Source organism: Drosophila rhopaloa, unplaced genomic scaffold, assembly GCF_018152115.1.
Source record: "Drosophila rhopaloa isolate 14029-0021.01 unplaced genomic scaffold, ASM1815211v1 contig_178, whole genome shotgun sequence".
Taxonomy (NCBI): domain Eukaryota; kingdom Metazoa; phylum Arthropoda; class Insecta; order Diptera; family Drosophilidae; genus Drosophila; species Drosophila rhopaloa.
The window spans coordinates 4,464,878-4,492,565 of record NW_025335059.1 but is presented as its reverse complement, the minus strand read 5'-3'; the positions used below and the strand labels follow the sequence as shown (position 1 = coordinate 4,492,565).

General features: G+C 46.8%; 6 protein-coding genes and 1 non-coding gene across 8 annotated transcripts; 3 read left to right on the top strand and 4 right to left on the bottom strand.

Annotated features, from left to right (window-relative positions):
• Positions 1–58: 58 nt before the first annotated feature.
• On the bottom strand, positions 59–4,363 carry LOC108046327 (hamartin). Its single transcript, XM_017125957.2, has 7 exons — positions 4,273–4,363; positions 3,913–4,183; positions 3,595–3,851; positions 1,223–3,530; positions 1,004–1,161; positions 675–804; positions 59–617 (listed from the first exon to the last, which is right to left on the bottom strand). The coding sequence occupies exons 2-7, from the start codon at positions 4,004–4,006 to the stop codon at positions 232–234; spliced, it is 3,333 nt and encodes a 1,110-aa protein (XP_016981446.2). The 5' UTR covers positions 4,007–4,183; positions 4,273–4,363; the 3' UTR covers positions 59–231.
• LOC108046330 (glutamyl-tRNA(Gln) amidotransferase subunit B, mitochondrial) lies at positions 4,005–6,605 on the top strand. Its single transcript, XM_017125959.2, has 9 exons — positions 4,005–4,014; positions 4,361–4,568; positions 4,621–4,765; positions 4,823–4,936; positions 4,993–5,308; positions 5,361–5,785; positions 5,843–5,979; positions 6,046–6,169; positions 6,233–6,605. The coding sequence occupies exons 1-9, from the start codon at positions 4,005–4,007 to the stop codon at positions 6,458–6,460; spliced, it is 1,707 nt and encodes a 568-aa protein (XP_016981448.2). The 3' UTR covers positions 6,461–6,605.
• On the bottom strand, positions 6,469–22,564 carry LOC108046326 (rootletin). 2 transcript variants are annotated; one of them, XM_017125956.2, is made up of 10 exons: positions 22,546–22,564; positions 14,767–15,264; positions 12,858–14,132; positions 11,914–12,065; positions 10,480–11,856; positions 10,058–10,233; positions 8,004–9,991; positions 7,345–7,773; positions 7,109–7,284; positions 6,469–7,048 (listed from the first exon to the last, which is right to left on the bottom strand). In XM_017125956.2, exons 2-10 carry the CDS (start codon positions 15,262–15,264, stop codon positions 6,985–6,987), a joined length of 6,135 nt encoding a protein of 2,044 aa, XP_016981445.1. In that variant the 5' UTR covers positions 22,546–22,564; the 3' UTR covers positions 6,469–6,984. The 2 variants fall into 2 exon arrangements, with proteins under 2 accessions (XP_016981445.1, XP_016981444.1); XM_017125955.2 differs by lacking the exon at positions 22,546–22,564 and adding an exon at positions 17,103–17,497.
• On the top strand, positions 19,863–21,944 carry LOC108046329. The gene has a single exon (XM_017125958.2). The coding sequence runs from the start codon at positions 19,972–19,974 to the stop codon at positions 21,610–21,612; it is 1,641 nt and encodes a 546-aa protein (XP_016981447.1). The 5' UTR covers positions 19,863–19,971; the 3' UTR covers positions 21,613–21,944.
• Positions 22,565–23,211: 647 nt separating the features above from the next.
• Positions 23,212–23,295, bottom strand: Trnal-uaa. The gene has a single exon. It is a non-coding gene; the product is annotated as a tRNA-Leu (tRNA).
• Positions 23,296–23,869: 574 nt separating this feature from the next.
• On the top strand, positions 23,870–26,691 carry LOC108046337 (RING finger and transmembrane domain-containing protein 2). The gene is made up of 3 exons (XM_017125967.2): positions 23,870–25,468; positions 26,074–26,289; positions 26,350–26,691. The coding sequence occupies exons 1-3, from the start codon at positions 23,882–23,884 to the stop codon at positions 26,581–26,583; spliced, it is 2,037 nt and encodes a 678-aa protein (XP_016981456.1). The 5' UTR covers positions 23,870–23,881; the 3' UTR covers positions 26,584–26,691.
• Positions 26,611–27,300, bottom strand: LOC108046341 (ADP-ribosylation factor-like protein 6-interacting protein 4). Its single transcript, XM_017125973.2, has 2 exons — positions 27,036–27,300; positions 26,611–26,962 (listed from the first exon to the last, which is right to left on the bottom strand). The coding sequence occupies exons 1-2, from the start codon at positions 27,220–27,222 to the stop codon at positions 26,721–26,723; spliced, it is 429 nt and encodes a 142-aa protein (XP_016981462.1). The 5' UTR covers positions 27,223–27,300; the 3' UTR covers positions 26,611–26,720.
• Positions 27,301–27,688: the final 388 nt, after the last annotated feature.

Genomic DNA, 27,688 nt, shown 5'->3' with positions numbered 1-27,688 from the left:
CTCGTATCAAAACCATTTTTTTTTTACAACAAATTGCAATGTGCTAAACAAGTTAAAATTTCAAACATTAATATTTTGTATAACTTTTATAATTATTGCGTGGAGTCAGCGATTTATTAAACCTTAGTTACAGTTTTAAACTGAATATGAAAATATGAAGAACCAATAACTTTTTTTTTGTATATTTCCTGTGTGGGATTTCCCAATTCACAATTCTTTAGTGAAGGAAAGCTAGTTCTTTTTTACAAACAGCGCCTGCTGCTCCAGCTGCATCTGATCGTGTTGCTGCTGCTGCAAGTGGAGATGCGGATGCGGATGTGGGTGGGTGAGCGTGTGACCAATGCCGCCGGAGGTCGACGGCAGGTCCAAGGCGTGCGGCACGATGTTAATGGCACTGGCGGTGCTGGCCGATGAGGCTAGATCCACGGCAGGCAAACGCACCCCGTCTTCAAACTGGGCGCCAGCGGCTAAGCTGCTCAGCACCTCCGGTATCGAGGGCGTGTCCACCAGTTGTTGCAGGTTCTTTAGCTCCGTGGAGCGCAGGCTGGCCGACAGGCTCTCGCTGGATGCCAGCGAGGTGGACAGCGGGGAGTTGCGCTCAATGGATGAGGCAATGTCTGTGGGAGGAACCATTAAGAAGGGCTCCATAACTCAGGGGGAGCGGCCGCACTCACCAGTTCTGTCCGTGTCCGGAGAGCAGGTGTTGTGACCTGCTATTCCCTGCGGCTGCATCATCATCATCATTAGCTTTTCTTCCATCTGCATGATAATCTTCTTCTGCACTTCGTATTTTTTGTTCACCGACTGCAAGTATACAAAGTTAATTAGCTTTGAATGATAAATAAAACATTCCTCAAAATACAGCATAGCTTTAATTGGAATTTTAAGTTTGACGAACCGGACCTTAGCTTTATCTTTTTGATAAATAGTAGTCAAACTTAGTTAATAAGTGTATTACATTATTTTTGCCAGAATTGCTAAAGCAGAAAATAAATAAACCCACCTTGAACTTTTCCTCATACTCATCTTTGACCGTGCTGAGGAGTCGCTTTTGCTCCGTCATGGCCTTCTCGCTGTTGGAAAGCTGGGCCTGCAAGTCGCTGATCTTGTGCTTCATGCTCTCCAGCTGTGATGTCTTTTCGTCCAGGCTGTGCCTCAGCTCTAAATAAATAAAAACGGAATGAGTAAACATTCGTATAATAAAACCACAACAAATACGCACCCTTCAGTTCTAGCTGGCTGCTTTCTTGCAGCATCTGCAGTTCCTCGTCACGGGCCCTGAAATTATCGATCTCGGCCAGACGGTCGCGGCAACGCACCTGCACCTCGCCCATAATGATGAACTCGGCCTCCAAGCGCGCCAACTCCTGTTTGCACTGCTGCCCCAAGTCGGCCTGGTGCTGGGTGTGCTGTAATTCGGTGCCCAGACTGAAAACCTGTCCTCGCAGCGACTCCAGTTCGTAGTTCATCTCCTTGTGGCGCGCCACCTCACTTGTGAGGCGCGTCTGCAGGTCATCATTGGCCTCTCGCAGGCACTTCTTCTCCTCCAGCTCATGTTGGTACTTCGACCTCATCTCGCTTAGCTCCTCCTGGTGGGTTTTCTGGCGCTCGTTGGCTATCCGCATGGCATTATCCATCTTACTGGCCAGATCCTTGTTCTTCGTATCGAAGTTCTTAAGCTGCTCCCTAAGTCGATCCCGCTCCATTTCTAGGCTGCGCTTGTCTCTACTCCGACCCATGAGTCGCCGATTGCGCTCAGCGTGAATGGAGCGCCGGTAGCTCTCGTACTCTAGCTGCAGGCACATTAGCTGACCTTGTTCGGCATCAAAGGTCTCATTGGCCTTGATCGCATGCTTGATGTACTCGTCCAGGATATCCTGCGGATAGAGAAGGCTTCTCTCATAGTTATTCCGCTGCTCCTTGCACTCGAGCAGAAGTTCAATCAGCCAATTCTCGTACTGCGGCGGAGCACTATCCACTCCTTCCACCGTCTGGGTGAAGGCGTGGGCGTAGCTTCTAGCCGGCTCCTTGGGCGCCGACATGGCCAGGATTCGGCCGCTCCTCTGCAGGCGGCTCCCAGTCTTTTGCGTAGTTCCATTCTCCGTTTTCTGTCTCTGACCAGAACAATCGGCCTCGTCATCGTTCTCCTCCAGATGCTGCTGTTGCAATCCGGCAAGGGCTGAGCAGGATTTAGTCCGCCGCATTGGGTTCTCTGCCTCCGCACTCCAACTGGCCTTCTTGGCTGCCGAACTTCTGCTGTCCGCACAGGTATCATTGCCACTGTAGCTGGCCATGCGGTTGCGGCGCCTCTTGGCCAACTGGTGCATGGATCGGCTGGTGGGCATGTGTAGCCCTCCCACGCTGCACCGGTTGCCGTCAGTCTCGTTGCACTCGCCGCATACGGCAGCGTCCTCCTGAGTGGCAGCAGAATAGGCGGAAGCTCCAACGAGGGATAAATCCGAGTTAATTTCCGGCAGGCTGCTGGGATGGGATGTGTTAACAAATCGCTCTACGTTGTGCCTATCTTGGATGACTTTTTGCAGGCGTCGATCAAAAGAGGTAAAGCTGGTGACTTCCAGAAATGTGGTACTTCCCTCCGCGGCCTCTCGACTCACATCCGGAAAACTGAACAGACTTTGCTGGTCCTTGCGCATGGGCGAAGAGGGCTGGCTCGTGGTAAAGATAGCTCTCGCCGCATGAGAGTTAACAGCTCGACCTGGCTGCTTGATCTCCCTGACATCCTTAAGGGGTGTTGTTTCCGGGGTGGCCTCCACAGCAGCTTCGGGCGGCGAGGAGCCCGTCATGCCCACCATTAGCTGCGAATTCATCGTCGGCTGAAGTGGCAAAATAAACGATGTGGTGGGCGTCAGAGGTATGGCGCTACTAGCTGTCGTGATCTCATTGTGCGGACTCCAGATCGGTCCCAGATCTCCACCCGAAGCAGATAAATCGAAGCGAGCGTAGACGTTCTTTGAATGTTGGAACTCCCTCAGTTGATAGCTGTAGTCTGTATTTGAGGTGTTCGACGTCATGCGGCTGTAGCCCGGGGTTATGGGATACGCATAGCTGCCGTCTTCGTTGCTTGCCTCGGGCAAAAGGACAGGCAGCGAGAGGTTGGCGCACTCCATGACTACGTCATGCGGCTCCATCTCCTTCCAGCGCGTGTTGTTCACCTCCGTCTCTGGCGTGGCCGTCAGCAGCATGGGATGCACTCGCACCGTGTCCAACAGCGGCTTGATCGTGTGCTGAAAGATACCGCCGCCGTTGCCCCGCTTGATGAACTCCCCTAAATAGGCCATGAAGCTGCACGGATACATGCCATACAAGCGGTGAAACAGCATCTGCAGCCCCAACTGTAGGTGAACGAGCTTCTCGTCCGGCATATTTTTGTTCTGCAGCTTCCACGAGGCCAAATGCCCAAATACCTCGAACAGGTCGTTGAGGAAGTTGGGCACGGAATTCGGGATGATCGGTAGTAGGGTGATGATGCACAACAGAGCGCTCATAAGCGGCACTATCTCCTTCTCGTGCTGCAAGAGGGAAAGAAAGCCATTCTGAATCTGGACAGGAATTGAAATTACTCCCCGAACTCACCGTCAACAGCTTGAAAACGCTCTTGATCAGCCGGTGTTTTTCGATCTTGTACAGCCAAGTGGGGTGGTGACGCACTATGAAGCAGAATACCTGGAGGCTTTGCACCCGGTGCTGAGCTTGCTTTAGGCAATCGTCTAGCCGGTCGAAAATGTAGCCATCGTGCGGCGCCTGAGCCTTGACCAGTACCTCCAGGATGCGCTGAGATCCGGTTTTAAAGAAGTAGTCCAGCATGAATTGCACCAACCACTGCTCCTTGTCTGTGGAGTGAAATAGATGATTGGAAAGTAAGCATCTAGGGCCGATCTGGACATGACTCACTCTGGGTCAGCAGCTCCACCAGTTTCCGCTTGGCCTCCTCATTCTCCAGCGTCATGTTTGACTCCAGGTCGCCGATGATCTTCTCTATCACCATGGTGGCGGGTTTCTTGGCTCCCTGTCGCTGCGATTGATTTTTCCGCCCGCCCTCGGTCTACTGCTCCTGCTCCTACTCCACTACTCCACTCCTGGTCCTTTTCTACTCCACTCACTCGTCGTCGTGGTTGTCTTTTGCAGAGCTGCGTGTGCTTTTTCTTGTCTTGGTCACTATCAACTGGAGAACAAGCGTTGGCATTAAAGTACTGCTGATTTCGATTCTGCACACAATTGTGACTGTTGCGGTGCATCAAATACTATGCTTACCTCTGCCAAACTCATATTTTTTTACATGTTTGTCTTGAAAATGAAAAGGTTTTTTTTTGTGATATTTCTCTTTTGCTGTTATCGCCAGCCAATCGATGGTTTTGTCTGGCAACCCAGCGGTCGACAGTCTGGCAGCTTTGGCTGCAATCAAAACAACATCAGCTGTTTTGGCGCAACTTTTCGCAGATTCTTGTGCGGATACGTTATAATCATTACAGAATTAGAATAACACAATGCATTATTACAATAATCCGACGGCTTGCTACGCAACCCAAGTTGGCCAACGTTCCGAAGAGGTAAGAAGGTGGAATAATACTGTAGGATTTATTTTAAATCTTAGTTTTTCAGAAAATGGAAGAGCGTTGTGGGTTTGGAGGTCCATGCACAGATCGCCAGTGCATCCAAACTTTTTTCCGGAGGTGGTACATCCTTTGGAGCACCCCTTAACTCGTCGGTGGCTTATTTCGATGCCTCAATACCGGGCACTTTGCCAGTCAGTATAGAAACATATAAATAAAGTATCCTTATTACATTTATTACCTGTTTTCAGGTGCTCAACAGAAAGTGTGTGGAATCCGGCATCAAGACATCACTGGCTCTTGGCTGTCGGGTGAATGAGGTGTCTATGTTTGATCGCAAGCATTACTTTTATGCGGATTTGCCAGTAACTACAACTTCTAGCCATATCAAACTGCTTAAAAATACTCTTCCCATACATAGAATGGATACCAAATCACCCAGCAACGAGCTGCCCTGGCCAATGATGGAAAAATGACCTTCCCAGTAATAACGCCAGGCAAAAAAGTTTACTACAAGACGGTTACACTACTCCAGCTACAATTGGAGCAGGACAGTGGTAAATCCCTGCACGATGATTATCTCAAAAGAAGCCTGGTTGATCTCAATCGCGCCGGGTTGCCCCTCATGGAGCTCGTATTTGCTCCAGATTTGGAGACGGGTGAAGAAGCAGCCTCACTAGTCAAGGAACTCATGTTGATACTAAGGCGTCTCCAAACTTGCAGCTGCAAAATGGAGGGTAAATTAAGATTTTACTAGTTGGCTTGTAAGGCATTTACCTTTGCTTACAGAGGGGGCACTGCGTGTAGATGCAAATATATCCATTCACCAGGAAGGCGATCCCTTGGGCGTTCGCACCGAAGTTAAAAACATTGGCTCGGTTCGCAGCATTTCGCAGGCCATTACTTATGAAATAAATCGGCAGCTCGAAACTGTGGCTAACGGCGGTGTAATCACAAATGAGACAAGAAACTGGGATGCCGAAAATAGGCGAACAGTGGCCATGCGTGACAAGGAAGTCCTGCAGGATTACAGATTCATGCCAGAGCCAAATCTGCCACCTCTTCATGTAAACCTTAAACCGGGATCAAAGTCAAGTGAGGATTTGCTTTCTGTGGCAGCTCTGAGCGAGGAAATTCCAGAATTACCAGAGGACACAAGGCAACGTCTGCTTGAGCAGTACAACCTTAATGCGGAAACTGCCATCATTTTAGTGGTTGGTGCTAGAATCTTTGTTTCTGAACGCATTAATTTATCCGTTATTTTATTCTAGAATGAGCCCATTCTTTTAGATCATTTTCTGAACATAAGCCGCAGTTTAAACGAATTGCCCAACAAAGTCATTTACAATTTCCTTATTAACGATTTGCTGACATACTGCAACAAGGTGAACTTGGATGTGGAGAAATGGTAAGGTACCAGGACAAATCAATGTTAAACCGTTATTTAATATATGCATATTTCACTTTAAATTAGCTCCATAAGTGCTGACGATTTGAAAGATATATTAAAATACCTGAACAGCGAGCAGATTAATCTCCAGGCTGCGCGACAGCTTATTGAATTGCTGCACAACAACCCCAAAATCAAAGTCAACGAGGTTAGTCCCTTAAATCCATTAAACATGTTGAGCTTAAATGTTTATTTAAATTTTCCATCCCAGCTCATTGAGCTGCACAACCTTCAGCAAATTTGCAGTCCAGAGAAGATCGAGAACCTTTGCCAGCAAGCCATTGCCAACCAGTCAAAGGCAGTTCAACAGTACCAAAAGGGCAAGTCCAAGGCTTTGTTCGCCATCGTAGGCGAAGTGGCCAAGCTTTCGGCCCAAAAAGCCAATATGAAATTGGTAGTACAATGCCTTGAGAAGCTGCTAAAACCCTCCAAAAAATAATAGCTCAGTTCAGATAGTTGTGTTCATTAGAAGTGTGTTTCTTTTGTATATATATACTTTATAAAATATGCAGTCGATGAACCGCACTGTATATAGGATAGATATGCTAAGGATTAAATATAGTTGCTTGATTTCGTGCTGACTAGTTCGGTGTTCTGGCCAATATGTAAATGCAAATGATGTAAATTGTCGTGTGATATATAGTTCGGTGTTCTCCCTCGCTCAGGGAGAATCGGAACTCGTGACCCTTTAATGCATAGTTATTTGTGTGGAGATGAAAGGATGGCATCATCGCTACCGGATGCCCGAATGCGACTGGATGGAACGCACTATATTCGATTGTCTATCAGGGCAGACAATGAACAGCTAGAATTGTACTAAGGCAAACGAGTTGAAATGCATGCGATGATTAACTCAGTTGCGACTGGAGCAGTCCAGGAAGCCTTTTCTAAATAAATGCAAGTGGCAGTGAGCGTTTCGTCTTCTTGGCGGGATACAGTTTATCCAAATTTCTTTACATCGCACTAATCGCGATCATAGTCCCGACAGGTTGACGGCGGCAAACTCATAGAAACGGCCGAATCGAGACTGTAAAAAAAAGTATGGTGTAAGTTATCATTTTTTTAATAAATGAGGTCACAGACTCACCGTCTACTTTCGCTTTCCAGGAGGTGGGCATCCACCGGGTGCTGAGACACGTTGCGTAGGGAGTCTCCCAGTGTGCTCCTCAGGTGCTGCATCTCCCGATTGGCCTTTGAGCTGCGTAAAATATACTGTTGCCGTCGCTTAGCCTCTTGGGCCAACTGCTCGCGCAACATGGAGATCTGTCAAATAGGTATAGCCCATTACCTTGGATTATCTTAGAAATGTTTAAAAGTACCCACCTGGTTCTCTAGGCGCAAAACCTGCTGGCGGTGGGACTGTTCCCTAGCGTCAAGTAGCTTCTCGGCGTGCATCTGGGCACTGCGATAGCGATCCCCGTCCATGCCATCATGGCACTTGGCGCTGTCGTGCATCCGCGCCTTGCATCGCGCCAACTCGGACTCTTTCTCCGCCAGCAGCGTTTCCAGGCGGCGCACCTTGAGTCGCAGATCACGCGTCTCCTGCTCGATCACACTGTGATCCAATCCACAATTGAAGGAGCCGCCACCTCCAGGGCCAGCGTTGCCTGCGCCCCCATCGTAACGATTGGAATCAAACTCCCCGGAATCAGCCGCTCCACCATAATAGGAATTGGACTTCTCGGCCCGATCGTATGCGTTTCCGCCGGAGAACTTGCTCTTCCGCTCGCACTCCAACTGCTTGACTTTGTCCTGTGAATATTTTGAGGTATTGTTTTCGTTTTAAAATGAATAAGTAGCAAAGAAAAATGATACATCAACAATATACATTTTCAATGGCAACGCTGCGTATGGGTAATAGTTTAGTAGCATATCACTCATACGCAGTTAAGCCAATAATGACTTGCAATGAAAGCGAGATGGTTATAAAACTCTTTAATTCTAAATAATCATAAAGTTAGAAATTAGTCCAATTGACCCACCTGTAGTGTCTGTAGTTTGCTGCGTAGCTCTGACTTTTCCCGCTGCGAGGATTTCAGTTGTCTGCTTAGTTCCTCCTCACCATTGCCTCCGCCATTGCCATTGGTCATTGCCTTGTCGCCGCCGCTCTCCTGGTTCCACTTGGCAATGCGCAACTGCGACTCCAGAGCCGAGCGCTGCACCTCCAGATCGGTGACTTGCTCCTGCAGCCGCTGGTTGCCATCCAGTTGGGCCTGCTGACTGCGACGCAGCTCGTTGAGATTGGTCTGGGCGCTGTCCAGGCGCTCGGTGAGGATTCGCTTTTCGTTCTCGGCCGTCTGCAGGGACTTCTGCACCAGCTTCAGTTTGTCCTCGTTGGCCTGCGAGCAGTGACCTTGCTCGGAGAGCTCCTTCTGCAAGGTTTTTAGCTCACCCCTCAGCTGGGTTTCACTCACGGCGGACTTCTGAAGGCGTTCCTTCAATTGATCCACAGTGGACTTGAGGGCGGTGCAGCGATCTTCCAATTGGGTAAGAGCGCGATTTTGGTTCTCCAGTCGTTCGGCCATCTGGCGAATGCTGCAGTCCTTCTCCTGCAGAGCCATCTGCAGCCGGGTGAGATCCCCCTCCATGGCAACCCGCTGGAGATCGAGCTTGCTGGCCCTGCCCTCCACCTTGGCCAGTTCCTCCTGCAACTGACGCTTCTCGTTGTCCAGCTTGGAGCACTGCTGTCGGCTCTTCTCCAGGCGTTCCTCGTTCTGGCCATTTTCCTCAGAGGTGGCCGCCAGTTGCATCTCAGTTTGGGCCAAGCGTTCCCGCAGCAACTGACACTCGTCGCTGCGGTGCTTGAGCTTCTCCTCCAACGCCTGGATGGCGGAGATCTTCATCTTTCGATCCGTTTCCAGGTTGCTCTTCTCCTCCTGGAGGTTCCTCAACATGGCCTGCAGCTTGCTCAGTTTGGCATCGCATTTCAATTGCTGCTCGGCGGCATCTTGGAGCTGTTTCTTGGCTGCTCCCAGTTGGGACTTGTAGTCATCCTTCTCGCGCTCCAGCTGGGCCACCTGGTGCATGAGGTTGCGAACTCCCTTTCTCACCAGATCAGGGTCCACATCGATGGGTCCATCCGGACACTGTGAAGTGCTTCTGTTATCATAATCTCCGCAACTGCGAGATGGACTGAATCTCCTCGATGGACTTAGCAAGCGATGCGAGAGATTCACACTGCCGTCCACTTGGATGCCGGCGATCCTGCGCAGTGTGTGAACCACTGAGGAGAGCTTCTGCTCGGTGTCCCGTTTGTGCAGCTCCACGCAGGATAACTGCTCATCCAAGGCTCGAATGCGACCTTCGGCTCCGCCCAGACGGGCCTTCAACTCCTGAATCTGCTGGGTGGCATCCGCTAGACAGACTTCCAGGTTGTGCTTCTGATCCTCCAGTCGCTTCTCCCTGCCCCGACCCTCCTCCAACCGCTGGGCCAACTCCTGCTCCCTGGCATGGAATCGGTGCTCCTCCTGGTTGTTCTGGCAACGAGCTCTGCCCAATTCCTGGCGAGTGGCACACAGATTGGCCTCCAAGTCGGACAACTGCTTCTTGATCTGGCACAGTTCCTGTTGGGCCCGTTCCTTCAGTTCCACTTCAGCGACCAGCTTGCTCTGAAGCTCCTTGCCACCCTCGTCCTTTTGGGCAAACTCCACCTGGGCCTTCTGCAGCTGCGCCTTGGTGGCATTCAGATCCTGTGTGGTCTTCGTAAAGTGATTCTCCGTCTCTTTGAGAATGGTGCTCAATCGGGTGCGCTCATTCTCCAAAGAGTTCTTGGTGTCCTCCAGATTGCTGATCTTCTGCAGAGCTTCCTCGATGGCGCGAGCCTGTTCCCGCTTTGCGCTTTCCACGCGTTTCACATGGTCGCGCAACTCCTTGTTGCTGCCGGAATACTTGTCCCGTTCGATGTTGCTATCGGCCAACTGCCGACGACAGTCGGTTAACTCCTTCCGCAAACTGTCAATGAAGCCCTCGCCTGGAATATAAGTTATGGGCTTGATTTTAGGGATCTCAAGTGAGGATTAGGTGCATTAGTACTCACCTTCCTTGGACTTGCGCAGTGCATCCTGCAGTTCGTTGTTGGTGCCCTCCATTTTGTCCTCCTTCAGCCGGATCTCCATCTTTAACTCCTCACTCACACGGCTGAGAGTTTCGCGCTCCTCCCGTATGCTACTCAACTGAAGCTCCTGCCTGCGGATGCACTCCTCTAGCTTAATCCTGTGGGATACAATAAATTATTAACCAAAGTTCTTAATATAACTAAAAGTCCTTGATATATAATATTGAACGCGTTTAGTTGAGCTAAGTGCGCTTAGTCGGGTGGTTCTTATCAATAATTGTCTTTTTTTAATGGGGAAAGCATTTTCTTGAATGTTTTCTACAAAGTGGACCAATAAAAATGTGCTTTAGTAAGGGAACAGGGCACTTGCTACTTTTTTAATTCACAGAAATCGAATTACTCACTTGTGCTCCTCCTCCTTAGTGCGCATGTGCACCATTTCGTCCTTGAGCTGAGCGATCGCAGCCCTCTGCTTCTCATCCCGCGCATTAGCCTCACGCCTGCTGCGATCGAGGGACTCCTGTTCGGTCTTGAGATCCCGGGACACGGCCTCCAGGCGTTCGCCCACCGCCTGCTTGTCCCGGTGGGCAATCAACAAGGCCTGCTGCTTCTCGCTCTCGGCCCGGATCAGTGCCTCCTCGTGCTGCTGGACAAGGCTCTCGAGATGGGCCTGCAAGGTGGCCAGTCGCTCCTGCAACTTCTCGATCTCATCATCCTTGGCCGTTTGCAAGGCCTGTAAAGCCTGTTGCATCCGCTTTTCCAGGGCATTTCGCAACTGCAGAATCTCCTCTCCATGTCGTTTGGCCGCATCCTCTGCACAGGCCTGAAGATTGGCGATCTTCTGGTTGAAGTCACTCTCCGCCGCCCGGGCTGCATTGAGCAACTGCGTCTTAGTCTCCTGCGCCTTGCGCTGGCATTGCTCCAGATCCTTCTGCAGGCGAGCCACGTGATTCTTCAGGGATTCCTCCCTTACCAAAGCCTCCTGGAGATCCCGCTCCAGCTGGCTGCGTCGCTCTTCGGTGGCCTCCAGTGAGGTGTTGGTATCGAACAGCACCGACTCCAGAGACTCCTTCTCAGAACGCAGTGCTGCCAGGAGTTCGTTCAAGCGATGTGTGTCCTTCTCATGCAGATCGATGACCACCTGCTTTTCCTCCACATCCTTGACCATCTCCTCCAGATTCCGATTGAGGCGACTGTTTGTTTCGGTGGTTTGTTCCAAACGCTGACGCGTCCGCATGAGTTCCTCGTTCAAAGCCTCCTTTTTACGGCACATGGCTGTGAGCTGATTGTGGATGTCACCACGATCCCGGGTGACGCAGGCCAGATCCTGAAGGATCTTCTCCTTCTCCAACTGCAGGCACTTGAGCTTCTCGCCAGCGGACAGGTTGTCCGTCTCCAGTTCGAGTCGTGCCTTGTCCAGTACAGCCAGCTCCTTCTTGAGCTCTCCAATCTCGTTGGATTGATCGACGGACTGGAGTCGCAGCTTCTTGCGCTCCTCCTGTGTTTCCTGCAGGCAGCTCTGGACGCTCTTCAGTTCATCGGTAGTAGAGCAGCTATTGTTGGAAAGCTTCTCGTGCTTCTCCTGCAGATCGCACTTTTCCAGTAGCAGTTTGTCCAGATCGTATTCCAAGTCGGACTTCTGCTTCTCGAGCAGGTTGATCAGGTTGTCCGACTCGATGCGCTGCTGTTCCAAAAGATCCCGGTTCAGGCTCACCCGGTTGAGTTCCTCGCGGAGCGAAATGGTCTCCTCCCTCAACCGACTGCTGCGATCCTCCTCGGATCTGTTGGGATTTGAGGGGTTTACTAGCTGTCTTTCATATAGTACTTAGATCACCTACCTTAGGTTCAACTCGGTGATGTTCTTGTCCTTAAGAATACGCTGGATTTCCAGCTCCACGGCCTTCTTGTCCTCCTCCATGGAATCGATGCGCTTCTGCAGTTTTCCATAGCTCAGCTGAAGCTTCTCATAGTCACCGCTCAGGTTTTCAAACTAAATGAATGGATATAATGTGGTTATAACTTAAATATAAAGGGAGGTGTTTTTGTTTAATCATCAAAAGTTATAATATTTTAAATTTTAACTGCTATACACAATTCGATTTGCTCATTTGTACCTTCTAAATATTTAAAAAGTTCCTAAAATATATATTGTTTTTAATTCTCTCGTTGGTATTGACTAAGCTTGATTTAGTTGACAAGTTTACTTGAAAGACAATATTTATAATCTAAAAATCAGTTTAGATTTCGTTTTCTTCCTTAACGCCATTATTGTATAAGAAATTTTTCTACTCTATTTTAAACATTATTCCTGATCCTGAGCAACCCATTTAGAGATACGAAATCCCAGTGCTGATGAACTCAGCCCCTTGTCATTTCTACTCACGCCGTCTGCAAGTGCAATCTTCGCAGCCATAATTTGTAACTCATCGCAGACATGGCATCACCCCGGATTTGAATTGGAAAAATCATTAATATATAATCTACGGCGTAATCAGACTCAGACGCAGACTAATCGAGTTATCGCCGATCCGCCCCCAATCTGCCTTGACATCCACACTTTGAAAAAAACCAGAAATTCCTCTTTAATCATTAATTAAAAAATTTCAGAATGGAATCAAGCGATAATATTTATAATAAATTATAGCTAAATTACTTTTTAAAGTTTTTCGAATGACGAATTGATTCTATTGGCAATATTATCTTCAAGTGAACGTCGCTTTTGATTTAATAGTTTTATTAATATCATGAACGAACTTTGTAGTTTTGTTCTTTGCCCACTTACCGCACTATTGATATCGGCTCGTCCCATTTCGGACTGCTGTTTCTGGGTGCGGACTTCGTCCAGTCCCCGCTGCAGACTCTCTCGCTCCTGGAGCAGTTCGGATAGCTTGGAGTTGCTGCTGTCCAGTTTCTCGGTGAGCTGCTGCATCTTGGTGGTCAGGAGCTGCTTGGTGCCCTCGCTGGTTTCCAACTGCGACTTGGTGGTGCGCAGTGTTTCGCTGGAGTGCTGGAACTTAACCTGCATGTCGTGGAGGGCCAGTTGGTATTTGTGGAGCGCCGCCTGGACGGCTGAGATGGTGCCCTCGGCGAAGGCCTGAGATGCGCGTGTAGAGTTCCGACGTGGGGATTTACCTCCACCACCACCGCCGCTGGTGCTTCCCGGTCCACCTGCCACGGAGGCGGCGTCACGCGTCAGGTGCATGTGCTGCATGACCCCACCGGTGACCTCGGCGTCTGCCTCGCGATCCGCATTCTCTGCATCTTGAACGACGGCCTGGGCAATTTCGCGCATGGAATTGTTCAGACGCTCGATCTCATCGCTATAGCGACTGGCCAGGGCCGCCTGCGATTCCGCCTGGGCACAGCGATCCTCCAGCTTCTTCAACTGATTCATCAGCTCGAGGAGCCGCTGATCCCGCTCCATGATCTCGTGGCGGGCGCTCTCGTATTGGACTTTCAATGTAGCCAATTGGTTCTGCAGTTCATCGTTGCTACGCTGCGATTGCTTCAGTTCCTCATCTGCCGCCCGTTTGGCCTGCTGATGGGCAAAGGCCACCGTCGCATTGGAGCCACTGATGTCCTTGCCCACGCAGCTGATCTCCTGACCCATCTTGGCCACCTCCGCCTTCATGGCCGTCTGCATTTCCTTGAAGGATCTCTTGACGGCCACCACTTCTCGCCACATCTTCAGCAGGCGATTGTGCTCGCTGTTGTAGTAGTCCTTGAAGGCCTGCTCCTCCTCCTTGAACTCATCCTCCTTGATCAGCAGCTCATCTCGTAGGCCCGCCCAGTCGTTGGTCAGCTTCTGCAGGTCGTTGGTCAGAGCCTCGTTGGTGCGATTCGACTCCTCCAGTTGCTGGCGCAGAGCACTGTTCTGGGCCAGGATCTGCTCGCAGCGCTGGTGCTCCTCCTCCAGCTTGCGACACAGATCCGCTGTTCCGCCGCCGGTGACCAGGACATCGTCGTGGACATAGTCCCGGCTGCAGCTGGGCGGTGGCGAGTCCAGAGAGGAACTGCAGGGCAAACTGCTCTGGCCCAGGGTCAGGGAAGTGGAGCACTGGGGAAAAACAAGGTACATATATTTAAACATCATAAATCATCTTGAAACCGCTACATAATGATATCGCTTTTTATATTTACATATACACATTCGAATTTTAATGATAATTGCAATCAAATTAGCCTATGACTTCCAAATTATATAAAATACTACAAAAAAACACATTAGATTAAAATAAACGAAAAACGTATTACTCATACATAACGTTGCTGTTTCTTATTGATTAAAACGTTTATTAAAATCGGTCGTCTGTATAATTCTTTGAATTTGAATTATTTAATATTTAATATTTAATATTTTATTTAATAATTTATACAATTTTGAAACTTAATAATATTTTTCAAGCATGCTAGAAAATACATCTTAGCAATGATATTTCAATACTCATACACAATGTTCCTTTTAACTTTTTATTAACACTTCAAAAATATTTTTTTATATTTCTAACAACCTATAGAACTATTAAATACAAAATCGAACATATATTTTGTATTTTAAAACTCATAGCTCAAGAAGCAAGCTTCCGCAAACCGAAGTTTATATATCCTAAAAGTAGTGTTTTTGTACACTTTTCGAAAACTTAATTGTCCAACTTGAAAACGTAAGAAATGTTACCTATCCGCTTACTTACCAGCACTTGACTGGTGGTGGGACCCGTGGTCAACTTGGGTCCTGTCCCCGCCGTGGGCTTGATGGTCTCGTGCATGCGATCCTCCAGATCACTGCACCGCTGACGGTACTGCTGGATCTTCGACTGCAGCCGGCTGACCAAGTTGGCCTGGTTGTGCTGCGCCTGCTTGTAGGTGTCCAGGCGGCGTCGATAGCTATGCGACTCGTCCGCCAGCCGCTGGCGCAGCTCCTGATTCTGGCGCAGCAGGGCCGAGGGATCACCCCCGCTCCCACCGCCTCCTCCTCCGCCCGGCGGACCCGGACTCATCATCCTGGGCGTGAGGGCGCCGGCGGCAGAGGCGCAAACGGAGGCGGCACTGGCCGAGGGGTCACGCCCACGCTGGCTGCGCGAGAAGGGGAGGCGCGAGGCGGTCGCCGGTGGGTGGGGTGGTGGCGCCGCCTGAAGGTCGACGGCCGATGGGCAGGGCGTTTGCTTGAAGTTATCGCGATACGCCTGCATCTGTGGGTGGAGTTGGGGAAAGTAGAGTGAGTTTGATTTGCTTTCTCCAGTGAAATTGCTGTGTTGCGGTTACCATTGCGTGCAACAGCAGGAAATCAAATAAAAGTTATGTATTTTGGATTATCAAAACTATACCTTACCCTGGCTTTTTTTAACCAAATTAATATATGTGTATCATATAAAATATACGTTTAAAATGTTAATAATATAATATTAATATTTATTAAATAAAATCAAATATTTTTATTTTGTATGTATGCCAGAGTATTTTAAAAAAGACAACTAGGTTAAAACGATTTTTCATTTCTTATTCATACTATGATTTAAATTTAATAAAGATACTTTAAATTATATATGTATTATTATAAATCATTAATTCCTGCTTTTACCCTAATGTTATTTTGGCTTAAATATGTTTATCAGAAATAAATGTTAATAACATTTAACTCAATGCATAGAAATTAAATGGAAATAAGTATGATATAGAAACCGACCCTTCCATTCATTTTAATCCAGGCAACCCTTTCAGCTTACAGGCAAAGGGTATGGGCTATATGAATCGGAAACTTTCTGGCTAAAAGTTTGGCGCCTCGCCTACGCTCCAGAACGACTCGATAAGTTAGTCCAAATTGATTTATTAACTTGTTCCGGGACTGGAGCCAGTCGTCATGACAGCTGCACCGAGGTGATGTTCCCTCGCAAATAAACAAGCTCAGCGCCCCCCTTCATTATCGTTTAAGGATCCCAGCCAAAGGCAGGATTTCTTTCCGGTACGTCCATACTTTCGAATGATATTTTTGGGGGCCCACTTGAGTAAATAGTTTTTGGGCCTGGGACGGCACGCATTGCACAGTCTGTCACCAGGACAGCAAGTGTTTGTGTTTACCACCCCCATGCTCCTCCAATCCGACTCCCAACTCCACCCCCAAAAGTAATAATATTTTCCTTGTCCTCGTATTTATTTTAATAAACAACATTTCCGCCGCTGTTGAAACTTCCTTTGACACGAATGCGTCTTCTAATTTGGAGCTCCTTATGCTGTCCTCCTCATGCAACCAAACCCCTCCCCCTTCCCAACCCACTGCCATTTGTGTTTATGCAAACAATAAAAATATAATAATAATATCCTTGATAGTGCGACTATGATTTGGCATGCAATCTGCGTCTGGTCGCTTGAACTTTCTATTTTGGTTCACAATTTACTATCACCGAGGGCTCAGCCAAATGGTGGTCGTAATTCTTGTTTATGTGCAGAGTGGGCCAATCGAGAAAATATCAACGATGTCTTCGGTTGAAAAGGACATCGATTCAATATATATATTGGAAAGCTATTACCTAACATATTGGTAATATTTATAGAATAAATTAGCTATGAAGTGTTTATTTTGCTTAAGTTGAACTAGTCAACCATCTTAGGAAGCATTGTGTTATTAAAATTAAATACCTTTTCAGATACTTTCAGTAACAAATGAATCAAATTGCCAAAAAAACTATCATCACATTTAACGTTTTGTATACTGAACGATATTTAAAGCAAAACTTATTTGTATTTAATAAGGCAAAGAAAAATTAATTAATGTAAAACCAAAAAATGCAAGTGAAATGTTAGGAATTCTTTTGTTAAATCATATTTATAATTGTATGCATTAAGGTTTGTTAAACTTTAATTAAGAATTGAGCCCTAAAAAAATAAACCAGGAACCAATAACATTTTATAATTTTCAATCATTCTTACTCAACATATATTTGATTTACACTTCTAAAGCTTTTATCTGATTTTAATTAAAATTTTTTTTATCAAACAGGATGCACTTTTCGAACAACAATCTGTAACTTACTTCTCACTGGCAATATGTGGCTGATATACCACTTTATACCTTGAGTTGAGTTTTCAGGCACTTCCTTTTGTATCGTTTTATTTTCCGTCCGAATTAAGACCGCGCACTAGACACTGTTGTTAACTGATTGAGCTCCAATTGAATACTCATCAAGTTATCACGGAATCCTGGGGCTCGAGGACTGCGGCTCCTCCGCTAACGTGTTCTGCCTGGTGGCAATTGACACAAATTCGCGGAATGCGGAAGTACTAACGCAACAAACGCTTTTCGGGAGGGAAAGTTAATCAGGGCCTAACTGGGCTGTGCTGGGTTGACTAGGAATCGAACTGTCTGGGCCCGCGGAACTAAGCCAACTGAGCGCCCAGCCAACTTTTCGCAAGGAGGAAGAAAGGATTCCCCTTTCAAACTAACCGCCATTAGGGCCTGTTCCGTCTGGGGACTGCAACTTTCCCGGGTGCATAGGACTGGGGCAGAATAAACATTGAATTAACAAATTCCTGGTTACCACCGGCAACCGCAATTGATTACGGAAAGAGGAGCTGGAGCTCACAATTATGTTTGGCGTGCGAGCGAGCAACAAATGCAAATCGTGTCTCGAAGCATATTCCGAATGCGGTCGGTCAAATCGGGCGATATCGATGGGGTATAACCCATAGGCAGCGGTATAGCTGGTGGTGGGTGCTTCCTCTCCTGGTCACATCGTTCATGCCTAACTGCTTTTAATAAGTCAACTAGCGGGGCCATAAATTGGGAGTGTACAGGAGGCTCTGTCAATGCTATTAACCCTTTTCATGATTTATTTGCGGTGAATATAAATGAGCTTCTATGAATAGTCGAACCCTTGTGTACATATGTATATGTATTATTAAGTCGACGACAAATAGTTAAAGAAAATAAATAGGTTTGGGTATACATCTAACAAAAATGTCTGTCTTGAGCACAAAAAAATTATTAAGTCATTTCTTAAAAAAAATTTTTAATGACAAATATTTTATTTTATTATTTCATAATTTTTTTCTGACTTTACAAAAGGTTCAGATCAGCTTAGCATTATCTTCGTTCACGTAATGTACCGATCGCCGCGAATACTGAGTTAGCCTTCGCTGAAAGCAAATGTCAAAATGTTTCCTGGCACAGGTTGCGAATTCTATTGCGGTGGAGGACCTTTAGGTTATCGCCATCGTTCATATCAGAGAACTGCATACTCGTGCAAGCCACACGGCTATACCATATAGTAGGTACATAGGTGAGACAGCTATTTCTATGGCTGAACAACGAAAAAATGTCAGAAAAAATAGACTAAACGTTTTAATTTAAATATATTAAAATAAAATAAGTATGCTTATCAGTGTCCGCTTTTAACCTGAGAAGCGACCTTGAGAAAATATCAAAGTGGCAGGTACACAGATTTATTTCTATATAACTCGTGTGCAGATGTGGAAACAACTATGTGTACGAGTAGACTCTCAAAGTCCGAAGATTGGTTATGCATTCGCCACTAAGGTGTTTGTTTGCTTCACTTTCAGTTTTTAATCTCGGCCCGATGCCATAAGGTCTATACTATGTGTAGGTGTGAGATTATTCCAAGCATAAGTTTGCCTGTCGCGTTTCTCTTTCTCGGGTTCTCGGGTTCACAGTAGACCCCTTATCAGCAGAAATGGGATTGAATACCTTGCGAGTGTGTGTGCCGGACCAAAGTCCCACTGAGCAATAATCTGGATCTGCTTGGGGACCTGCGCTGCATCGATCGAACTCTCCGAATTCTCGGACACCACCGCCTTCTCTCTTGACAACGGGCGCCACTTCGCTGGAACCTTCAATCTGCGGCGATGATTTATAAGCCGATTGCAAAAGATCACAGACGGCCAGAGGCGAGCGAATCTGCCGGAGAGTTGGCGACAATAAACATCACGTTTACACACACTGTTCGGCTGATCATCCACACAAGTCTATATGTGCGGTAGCTAATTACTGCTACACTGAGAATCTTCCAAAGACTGTCATCGTCTATATATAAGCACAGCCATTTCATCATCTTGATCTGGCATAGTCGGAAAATAATATTCAGTATTACTATTATTTGTAGAGATTATGTTTAAGACTAACATCACAAAAAGGTTGCAAGCGGTGTAATAAAGCATTTGTAGTGCAATAAAATATATTTTCAACGAATGCTTTAATGGATTCCTCAAAAATGACTAATAGTCAATTAGTTTCCAATTAGTTTTAAAACAATGTGAACTTTAATATTAAATATTCTGATTTTATAATCTTGGTACCTTCTTTGAATTGAATTTTCTTTATGAAGCAAAGCTCTAGCATAGCAACCATCAATATATTTTATGATAAGCCCACCAGCATAGTCATTAAGATTACTGACCTACCAGAATTGAAAGCAAGTCACTACTCCTAAGGTCACTATTTTGAAATATGTACTTTAAACTTTAAAGGTTTTTGTAGTGTCTGAGTCTGATAGTGCTATTTATAAGCTCTTAGAAAATACGTGTTGCCGAAGTAAATTTCAAGCTCCAATAAAAATAGTGCAATTAACTAATCAGTGCGATAAAGAGCCATTAGACCTATTCATTCGGGCTCATATCAGAAACAATTCAAACGCTGGAAGATTAGTGTGTAAAGTTTTCTAGCAGTGCAGGTATAGACAGGGATTGGCCGATCCCAACCGATGGACATGTGTCTGGGGTGGGTTATCAATTGCCACCGCTGCATCCCATAGGTTTAAAGTATAGCTCCTATTTAATACGCGCTTTAGTCACAGTTCGGATTTTGCCAGCAGCAGCACGGCAGCGATAATCGAAGATTACACGGCAGAGATAGAGATAATACGGAATACGCGAGTGAGAGAGTGAAGATGTCCCAGACCCTGGACGATCTGCTGTTGCGCCAGGAGCACGCCCGGCAACTGCGCCAGGCCTCGCGCTCAAAGTTTCGGCGCATCAACTCGCTGGATCTGATCCCGGAGCACCCCAGTCAGTCGGAGGAGGAGGAGGACAAGGATTCGCAGACGCCGCACAGGCATTTTGTCACCCTGCGACGCCAGCGAACTGCGGATGGCAGTCTCCTGAGGAGTCAGTTCCAGACGCAGTCGCCGCCGCAACCCAATTTGGGCACTCGAGTCCTGCTCTTTGGCCCCCAGTTGCTGATGAGACTGGTCCTGACCATCCTGAGATATGTGCTCTACATACCCCTCTCCATTGCGGCGCCCAGCTTCTGGCTGTCGGCTCTGCTCTGGATCTTCTGGAAACTCCTGCGGGTGCCCATTGCCCTGGTCAAGTGGCTACTGAGCGGCGAGGAGGAACTGGGTGCAGTGCAGCGCCAAAAGACCATTCTCCTGAGTTGCGGCAGCACCATACAGACCCTCCACTTGGCCAGGAACTTCTACGGATCCGGCGCTCGAGTGGTGGTCTTCGAGTTTGAGGGATTGTTTGGACTGGCCCGTTTCTCCACGGCGGTGGATAAGTTCTATGTGGTGCCCAGACCCACGGCCAACAATCCAGATCAGTACATAGCCGCCCTGTGCCACATAGTGAAGAAGGAGCGACCCTCGGTCTATGTACCGGTGTGCGCCACCAGTCCGGCCTACTACGATGCCCTGGCCCGACCCCACCTGGAGGTACTGGGCTGTGCCAGTTTCATACCGGGCGTGCAGGAGACCCAGCAACTGGATGACTGCCTGCAGCTCTTCCAGAGATGCGAGCAGCAACAGATGGCTCTGCCCGCCCATGTGGTCCTGACTGCTCCCCGACAGTTGCAACAGATATACGAGAGTGGTTTCGTGGGCAGCTACAGGAACATCCTGATGGCCGCCGGAATGCAAGGAGTGCTGGAGCGGCACAAGTACATATTGCCCAATAGGAGAGCGGAACTGAAGCTGAACCAGCATGAAATCAGCGAGAGACAACCATGGTTGGTGGTGCGGGATCAGCCGGGCTATCATCACTATGTGACCTGCACCACCGTCAAGGATTCGCGGGTGGTGGCCAATGTAAGTTGCAGGGTGGAGCACCACACCAAGAACCTGATACCAGTGCCCCGGGATGACGAGGCGCAGATAGAACTCTGGTTGCGCTCCTTCTTCGCCAAGGTGCGCTTCCAGAGACCCATCAATGGACACATCAGCTTCCGGCTGGTCAAGAGCCCCGCCCACGGGGGTCAATTCGTGCCACTGGGCACGCGACTGGGCGTGGCCCTGCCCTACATATGTCACAATAGATCGCATGCCCAGCTATTGTGTCGCGCGATGAAGTGCATCCATAGGAGGGGACTGCCGGAGGACGAGCTGCCCAACTGGAGCTGGTCGGCGCTAGAGAGGAGCACCTCGACAACGGCCCTGGACAAGAGGGAGGCACTGTTCGCCTACTGGGATCCGCTGCCTTATTGCGCCTACTATCACTTCCAGCTGCCACTTGAGAACGTGAAGCTGTTTTTGCAACGCCGGAATCGCACCACGACCAAAAGTTTATCGCCCCGCATCACGGTGCCGGTTCATTGAACGGGTGGAGCCACAGCCAGCCGGAGCCACTGCATCAGCATCAGCATTGGCAGTCAGCAGTCAGCATCTAGCATTTAGCATCAGGCGGGCCAGCGAGAGAGATTACACAGACTGATCAATAATGGAATATATAGAAACACATATAGATTATATTTTCGCATTCTATACTATTTCTTTTTTTTGTTTACGCCAATGGGGTTCAACATCCATCTAAGAAGATTAGGCACGTTAAAAAAACATGTACACACACACACCACCCATGCACATGCACATGCACGAATATAGAATATACACCATACTATACTGTATAATAAATAATATTTATATTTTAATTGCACATTTGACTTAATTTTTTATTTGCGCGTTTTGGGTTTCTGTATTGGCGGCGCACGTCTTTGTTTAGGTCAACAAAACTCAACTGACCTGGTCGATTGTCCTTGGCGTTAGGATAGAAATATGCCATTTTAATCAAGTTGTTCTATTAAATATATTTTAGTGACAATTTCATCAGGTAATGTTTGGAAATAATTCACTAACCTATTTCTTATAAGAGGGTAGTTTTCGAAACCGAAATGTTTTACAAAGTGACTAATTGGGGGCTTTGAGTTAATTATATTTATTGGTCTGAGTTATATATAAACTTATATTATATTTAAGAATTATTGATTAATTCTCTTTGTTAATTATAGAATTATGTTTCACTAAACAATTTAAGTTGTCAGTTTTGGTAATTGTGAATCCTTTTTAATCATTTTTATTGTTTACGTTATCAACCAAACACGGGTATATATTAGATTTTTATGTATAGTAATAAAACTTTTTCATTTACCCAATAAATTTATTTCAACATTTGTAGGCTGCATCTTGTTAATATTTTCGACCTTTTGATCACTTTTTAGGTGTTCTTTGTTTACATACACAAACCTAACTGACCTGACGGGTTGCAAGGGTTTGTCCTTGGTCCTTCGTTGGTGCCTAAACTGGTGGCGGTGGTGGTTTTGTCCACGTTTCTTGGTCCTGAACCCAGCCCGTTGTTGTGGACGCTCGGGGTTACCAGGCAACGGCTTTGGGTCAGTTTAATTGCGGTTGGTTGGCGGTAACTGAGCCATTTGCATTATCCTTATCAATCCACTAGCAAAGTCCATATAAGGGTGGTCAAAACAATGCACCACAAGGCCAAAGAAGAAATTAAAAAATTAATTTATGGAGTAGAATAAAACTCTTTTCTTTTTCAAGCGTGTCAATTAAATTGAGGTATCGTTAAATAAATTGATTTAAACTGTATATTTAAGCAGATATATAAACTAAAAATTAAATATACATATTTTTAAATTTTCGGGTCACAATTAATTAAACAGAAACTAAAATATATAAAAACGAAAAACAACTTTCAGTTGAATCTCAAAATTGAATAGCGTTCTGTGTTATTTTACTCTTTAGTTTGCTTTGCCAGCAAAAATTCTTATTCTTTGAAAGCTTTTATTTTTTCTCATACAATTAGAGCTTTTATTAATAAAGTGTAACTAAAGCATCAATAAAATTTATATCAGCATGCTAAAAAAAAAAAAAAAAAATTTAAAAAAAACAATAACATCCTTTTGCCAGGTGTGGGGTTCGAACCCACGCTCTCTCACGAGAACCAGAGCTTAAATCTGGCGCCTTAGACCGCTCGGCCAACCTGGCTGAGGAAACACCTTGGCCAAAGTAGCATGTATGTATACTGGGAAAGATTTGTACGGACTGCGTTATCAATAATTAACATTAAGTTTTAAAATACCCATTGGTATTTAAGAGTGAATATGGGTGTACTAAGTGCACAAAATGGGAAATCCTTTTGATGCTCTCACAATTCCAGAGCAGAACTGCTATTTAAAAAAGCTCCAACAAAATTGTTACAAAAATTCCGGGACCCCTTCGCCAAATCTTCGTAACGCCCCTGGAAAAAAATATTTAAAAAGTAAACAGCATTTTCTTTACTTTCATGAGTAATAATCCTACATTCCACTCATGTTCCACCTCAAAGTGTGCCCATACGCACATTATCTTATTTAGTCGTTCTTTTTGAAATGAAAGGAAGATTTAATAGATTTAAATATAAATGATTAAACAATTGTTTATCTTAAATTCAAAAAATGTTTTATTAATCTTTTAAAAACTGTTTCTAAATTAGTCACAATAGTGTGCCCAGCTGACGGCGTTTCCAAAATGCAAGCACTTTTGCGTGGCATTTTGGTATTCTTGACGGGAAAAGAAGAGAGCCAGTATACAAATGGTGATTGGATGTGGAACAATGAACAGCCCCAAGGATCCCCAAGGAGGAGGCGGAGGCGGTGGCCCCCAGGACGGCGGTGCATCGGCGGGCGTGTCCATCAGCATCGAGAGTGACGACAATGACTCGACCACGGCGGAAAACGACTACCTGCTGCCCACAACTGGAGGGGGCGGCGGTGGAGGAGGAGGAGGCGTTGCCCTTGGGGGATCAGCTAACACCAGCATCAACCTGGAGCACGGCCATGTACCCACGGCCCGAAGCAGCAGCCTGAGCGGTGGGAACAACAGACACGGCAACATCCTGTCCACCTTTTTGGCCCGACAGCGATCCTATACGCCGGCCAGCAACAGCAGTTCCCCGGTGCGGGTGACCACACAGATGAACCGCCGGCTCCAGCAGTCCCGCAGCATGGGCGCCAACACCGGTGGCAGTCTGGAGGAGCCTCCCAGTTCCGGTGCAACCGGTGGCCCAGGACCATCGCCGGGAACGGCGGCAGGTGTGCGGCAAATGGGCTTCTGGCGCGTCAATCTCAACGATGTCTTCTCCCTTTCCACGGCCCCTTCGACGGAGGCGCTGCGCTCCTTTATTACACATTCCAATTTTAGGTATCCACCAGCTGCAGCGGCTGCTTCAGCGGCACCAGGACCTCAGCCAGCCGCCAATCCTGTAGACAATTCGCACATACTGCTCAGCCAGCAGCAGCAAACGCTTCCAGAGCCAGTCAGCCCTCTGCGTTTCAGCCGCGTGACCGGAGGAGCTGGGCCCAGTGGAGCTGGTCCCATGGGCAGAAGCATCTCTCTTCGCGAGGGCGAGATGCGGCACAATCATGGCCTTAACGGAGGACGGCACAATGCCAGTATGATAGGACTACACAGCAATCCGGTGGCCTTCGAGGAGCACGAACTGAATGAGAGCGATGATCTGGGCGATGGCGGTGGGAACGGGGAAAACGGAGGCGGAGGAGCAGCTGCCAATCCCCAAATAGAGGCCCCAGAGAATCATCCAGAGGACGAACACCTCATCTCAGACGACATGGTGGTGCAGATTTTAAGCCATTTTGTACGCTACCTGCCGCTGATCTTTATACTGTTCATCAAGTTCATACACGACCATCTGTTGGGAATTGTTGATCTCCTGGTGCTGCAGACGGTAATGTACAATGTGAACCGATCGGTGCGTAATCAGGTGGCCCGACTGGCCCAGAAGAACTACGCCGTGATGGTGAGGGATTCCTGCCTTATTGGGGTGGTTGTCGCAGTGCGTTTGTTTCTGGCCACTGCCCCACCGGATCCGTTGGGGCTGATTGTTCCGCCGCCCCGGAAATACTTTACGATGGAGATCACAGCGCTGCCTTATCACACGAGCTCCGAAGGAGACAAGTTGCTGACTGGCCATCCCACAACTTCATCGGAGACCCTCAAGGGCTCCATTTCGACGGACACGTACGATGCCCTAAGGGTGATCCCGCTGGGCATGTTGCTTTATTACATTGCTGTGAGCGATCTCATTTTAAAGCTGTTGACAATGCTGGTCAAACTTATAATTACCATGATGCCGCACCATATAATGAGAACCAAAGTGCGGGTGAGTAATACTTTTACAGAGGGATCGATGCCCGATAAACGTAAAATACTTATATATTGATGAAATAGAGAAAGATAATAATCCACTTGAATGCACAGTGCTAAAATTAGGAAGTAAGCCAGTAGCTTTATTTGTTTAAGAATTATGGGGTGCCTTATCACTAGCCCATAATATTTCACTGATTTTTTAGTTACCCCAAAACAAATAAAATACATTTAATTCTAACAGCATCTACTTATGTATATGCCTTTTTCTTTGCCATATTTTAATAGAGTGAAGATTAAAAGCATTTTTAGAAGCAACAAAAACAATTATTACAGATAGGAAAATGACACTCGTAGATATTAAAAAAAATATAGCTTCAAAGTATTTTTTGTAATTTAAGACAAAATTCAGGGACCGCGAAACGTAATGTTTAAATAAAAATTAAGGCGTCTCCTAGGCAATAATTACATAAATATATTGTTTATATCAGAGATGAAACATAAATATCTACTGTTGAAATTTGTATGACTATCTTTAGTACATTCAACCGAAGACATTTCTGAGTCATCTCTGTATGAATCGCGGGATTCCTCAAATAATCATATTGTTTTTGCGTACAGGCCCGTCTTTACGTCCTGGTGGAATACATCTCTCAGTTCTATCGGGCGATGACACCCATTTCCCAGTGGTTCCTGTTTCTGTACGAGTCCTATTCGGGCCTGGAGGTAGTGTCCGGCGGACTTTTTTCCGCCCTGTACCTGGGTGCCAAGATATTCGAGCTGGTCGAGCGCGGCAAGTCGCTTAAGAAAGCTATTGTGACCTTTAGAAAAAATATTGTAAGGCTGGAACTGTTTTAGATCTTGCGAGCGCCTATTTATAATACTACTTTCTTTAAGGACTCTGAGCGAGCGCCGACCAAAGACGAGCTGGATGCCGCGGGCGCCCTGTGTCCCATTTGCCATGACGCCTTCAACACCCCCACTGTGCTGGAGTGCGGCCACATTTTCTGTGATGAGTGCGTCCAGACCTGGTTTAAGCGCGAACAGACCTGCCCGATGTGCCGGGCGAAAGTCAGTGACGATCCAGCCTGGCAGGACGGCAGCACCACCTTCTTCCATCAGTTGTACTAGCAGCGCCACCAAAGAAATTTCCACGGATTTCGCGTGTACATATAGTCGCTAGCTAGCCTTTTGTTTAATAAAACTGACAGTTATTAATTATTACTACAAGACATGAAATGGCTAAAGTGTTGTCCTTTGGTTTTCTGCTATTTGCGACGCCTGGCGGCGTCTAGAGATCTGGCCTCATAGAACTCGCCGTCGCCGCGGGTGGCCTTCTTGTTGATCTCTACGTGGCGCTCCTTGGTCACAATCTCCTCCAGCACTTCGCTGTCGCCCTTGATGAGGCGGACGCGTCCAGTGACCGGGTCCACCTCCCTTCGGATCTGGCTCTGGCGGCGCTGGTACTCCTCTGGAGTTTCCGGTGCGTGCGATTTGCTGTTCATCAGTGCTTGAGTTTTGGGGGGCAGAGTGTTCAGCAAACCACATACTCAGTATTTATATTTAGTGGGGGTCTTACGGACCTATTGGTATGGCAAAGTCCTCCTCATCGCTCCCACTTTCGGGTTGTTTTTGTGGTGGTGGAGCTGGCGGAGGAGATTCCTCCTTTTTCCGGCTGTGCTTTTTGGATTTCCGCGACTTGTGCTTCTCCTTGTGTTCCCTGCGCTTTTCCTTGTGCCTTTTCTTTGATTTTTTCTCACTTTTACCCATTTTTTTTAGCGGCTTGCAAACGAACGTAAACAAACCGATTTTAGGAGAGTGACAGCCAAAAAGTCGATAAGCAGATACCCTGTAAATATTTTGGACACAGGTTTGGGGTGAGTTCTTGTTAAAGAAGGTTTGGCACCATTTTATAAAATGTTTATTATGTTAATGTTATTAAAATGGGTACATTATTCTTACAACTTTCGAACAACTAATAAAATCACTTTTGACTGGTGAGCCTTTTTAGTAACTATATTTACAATATAATGGAGGTAATGCATTTTAACGACTGAAAGAGATATAGCTATAATTTTTACCATTTAAAAATAAATTCAAAGACATCTGACTTGTTTTTTTGTAACGGAACGAGTCTCTCATAAGTTTAGATATATTTAGAAATTGTTTTTGGAAAGGTATACCCTCCACTACACGGTATGCAGCTGCACAGTAAATAGTGTTGGCCAACGTCCAA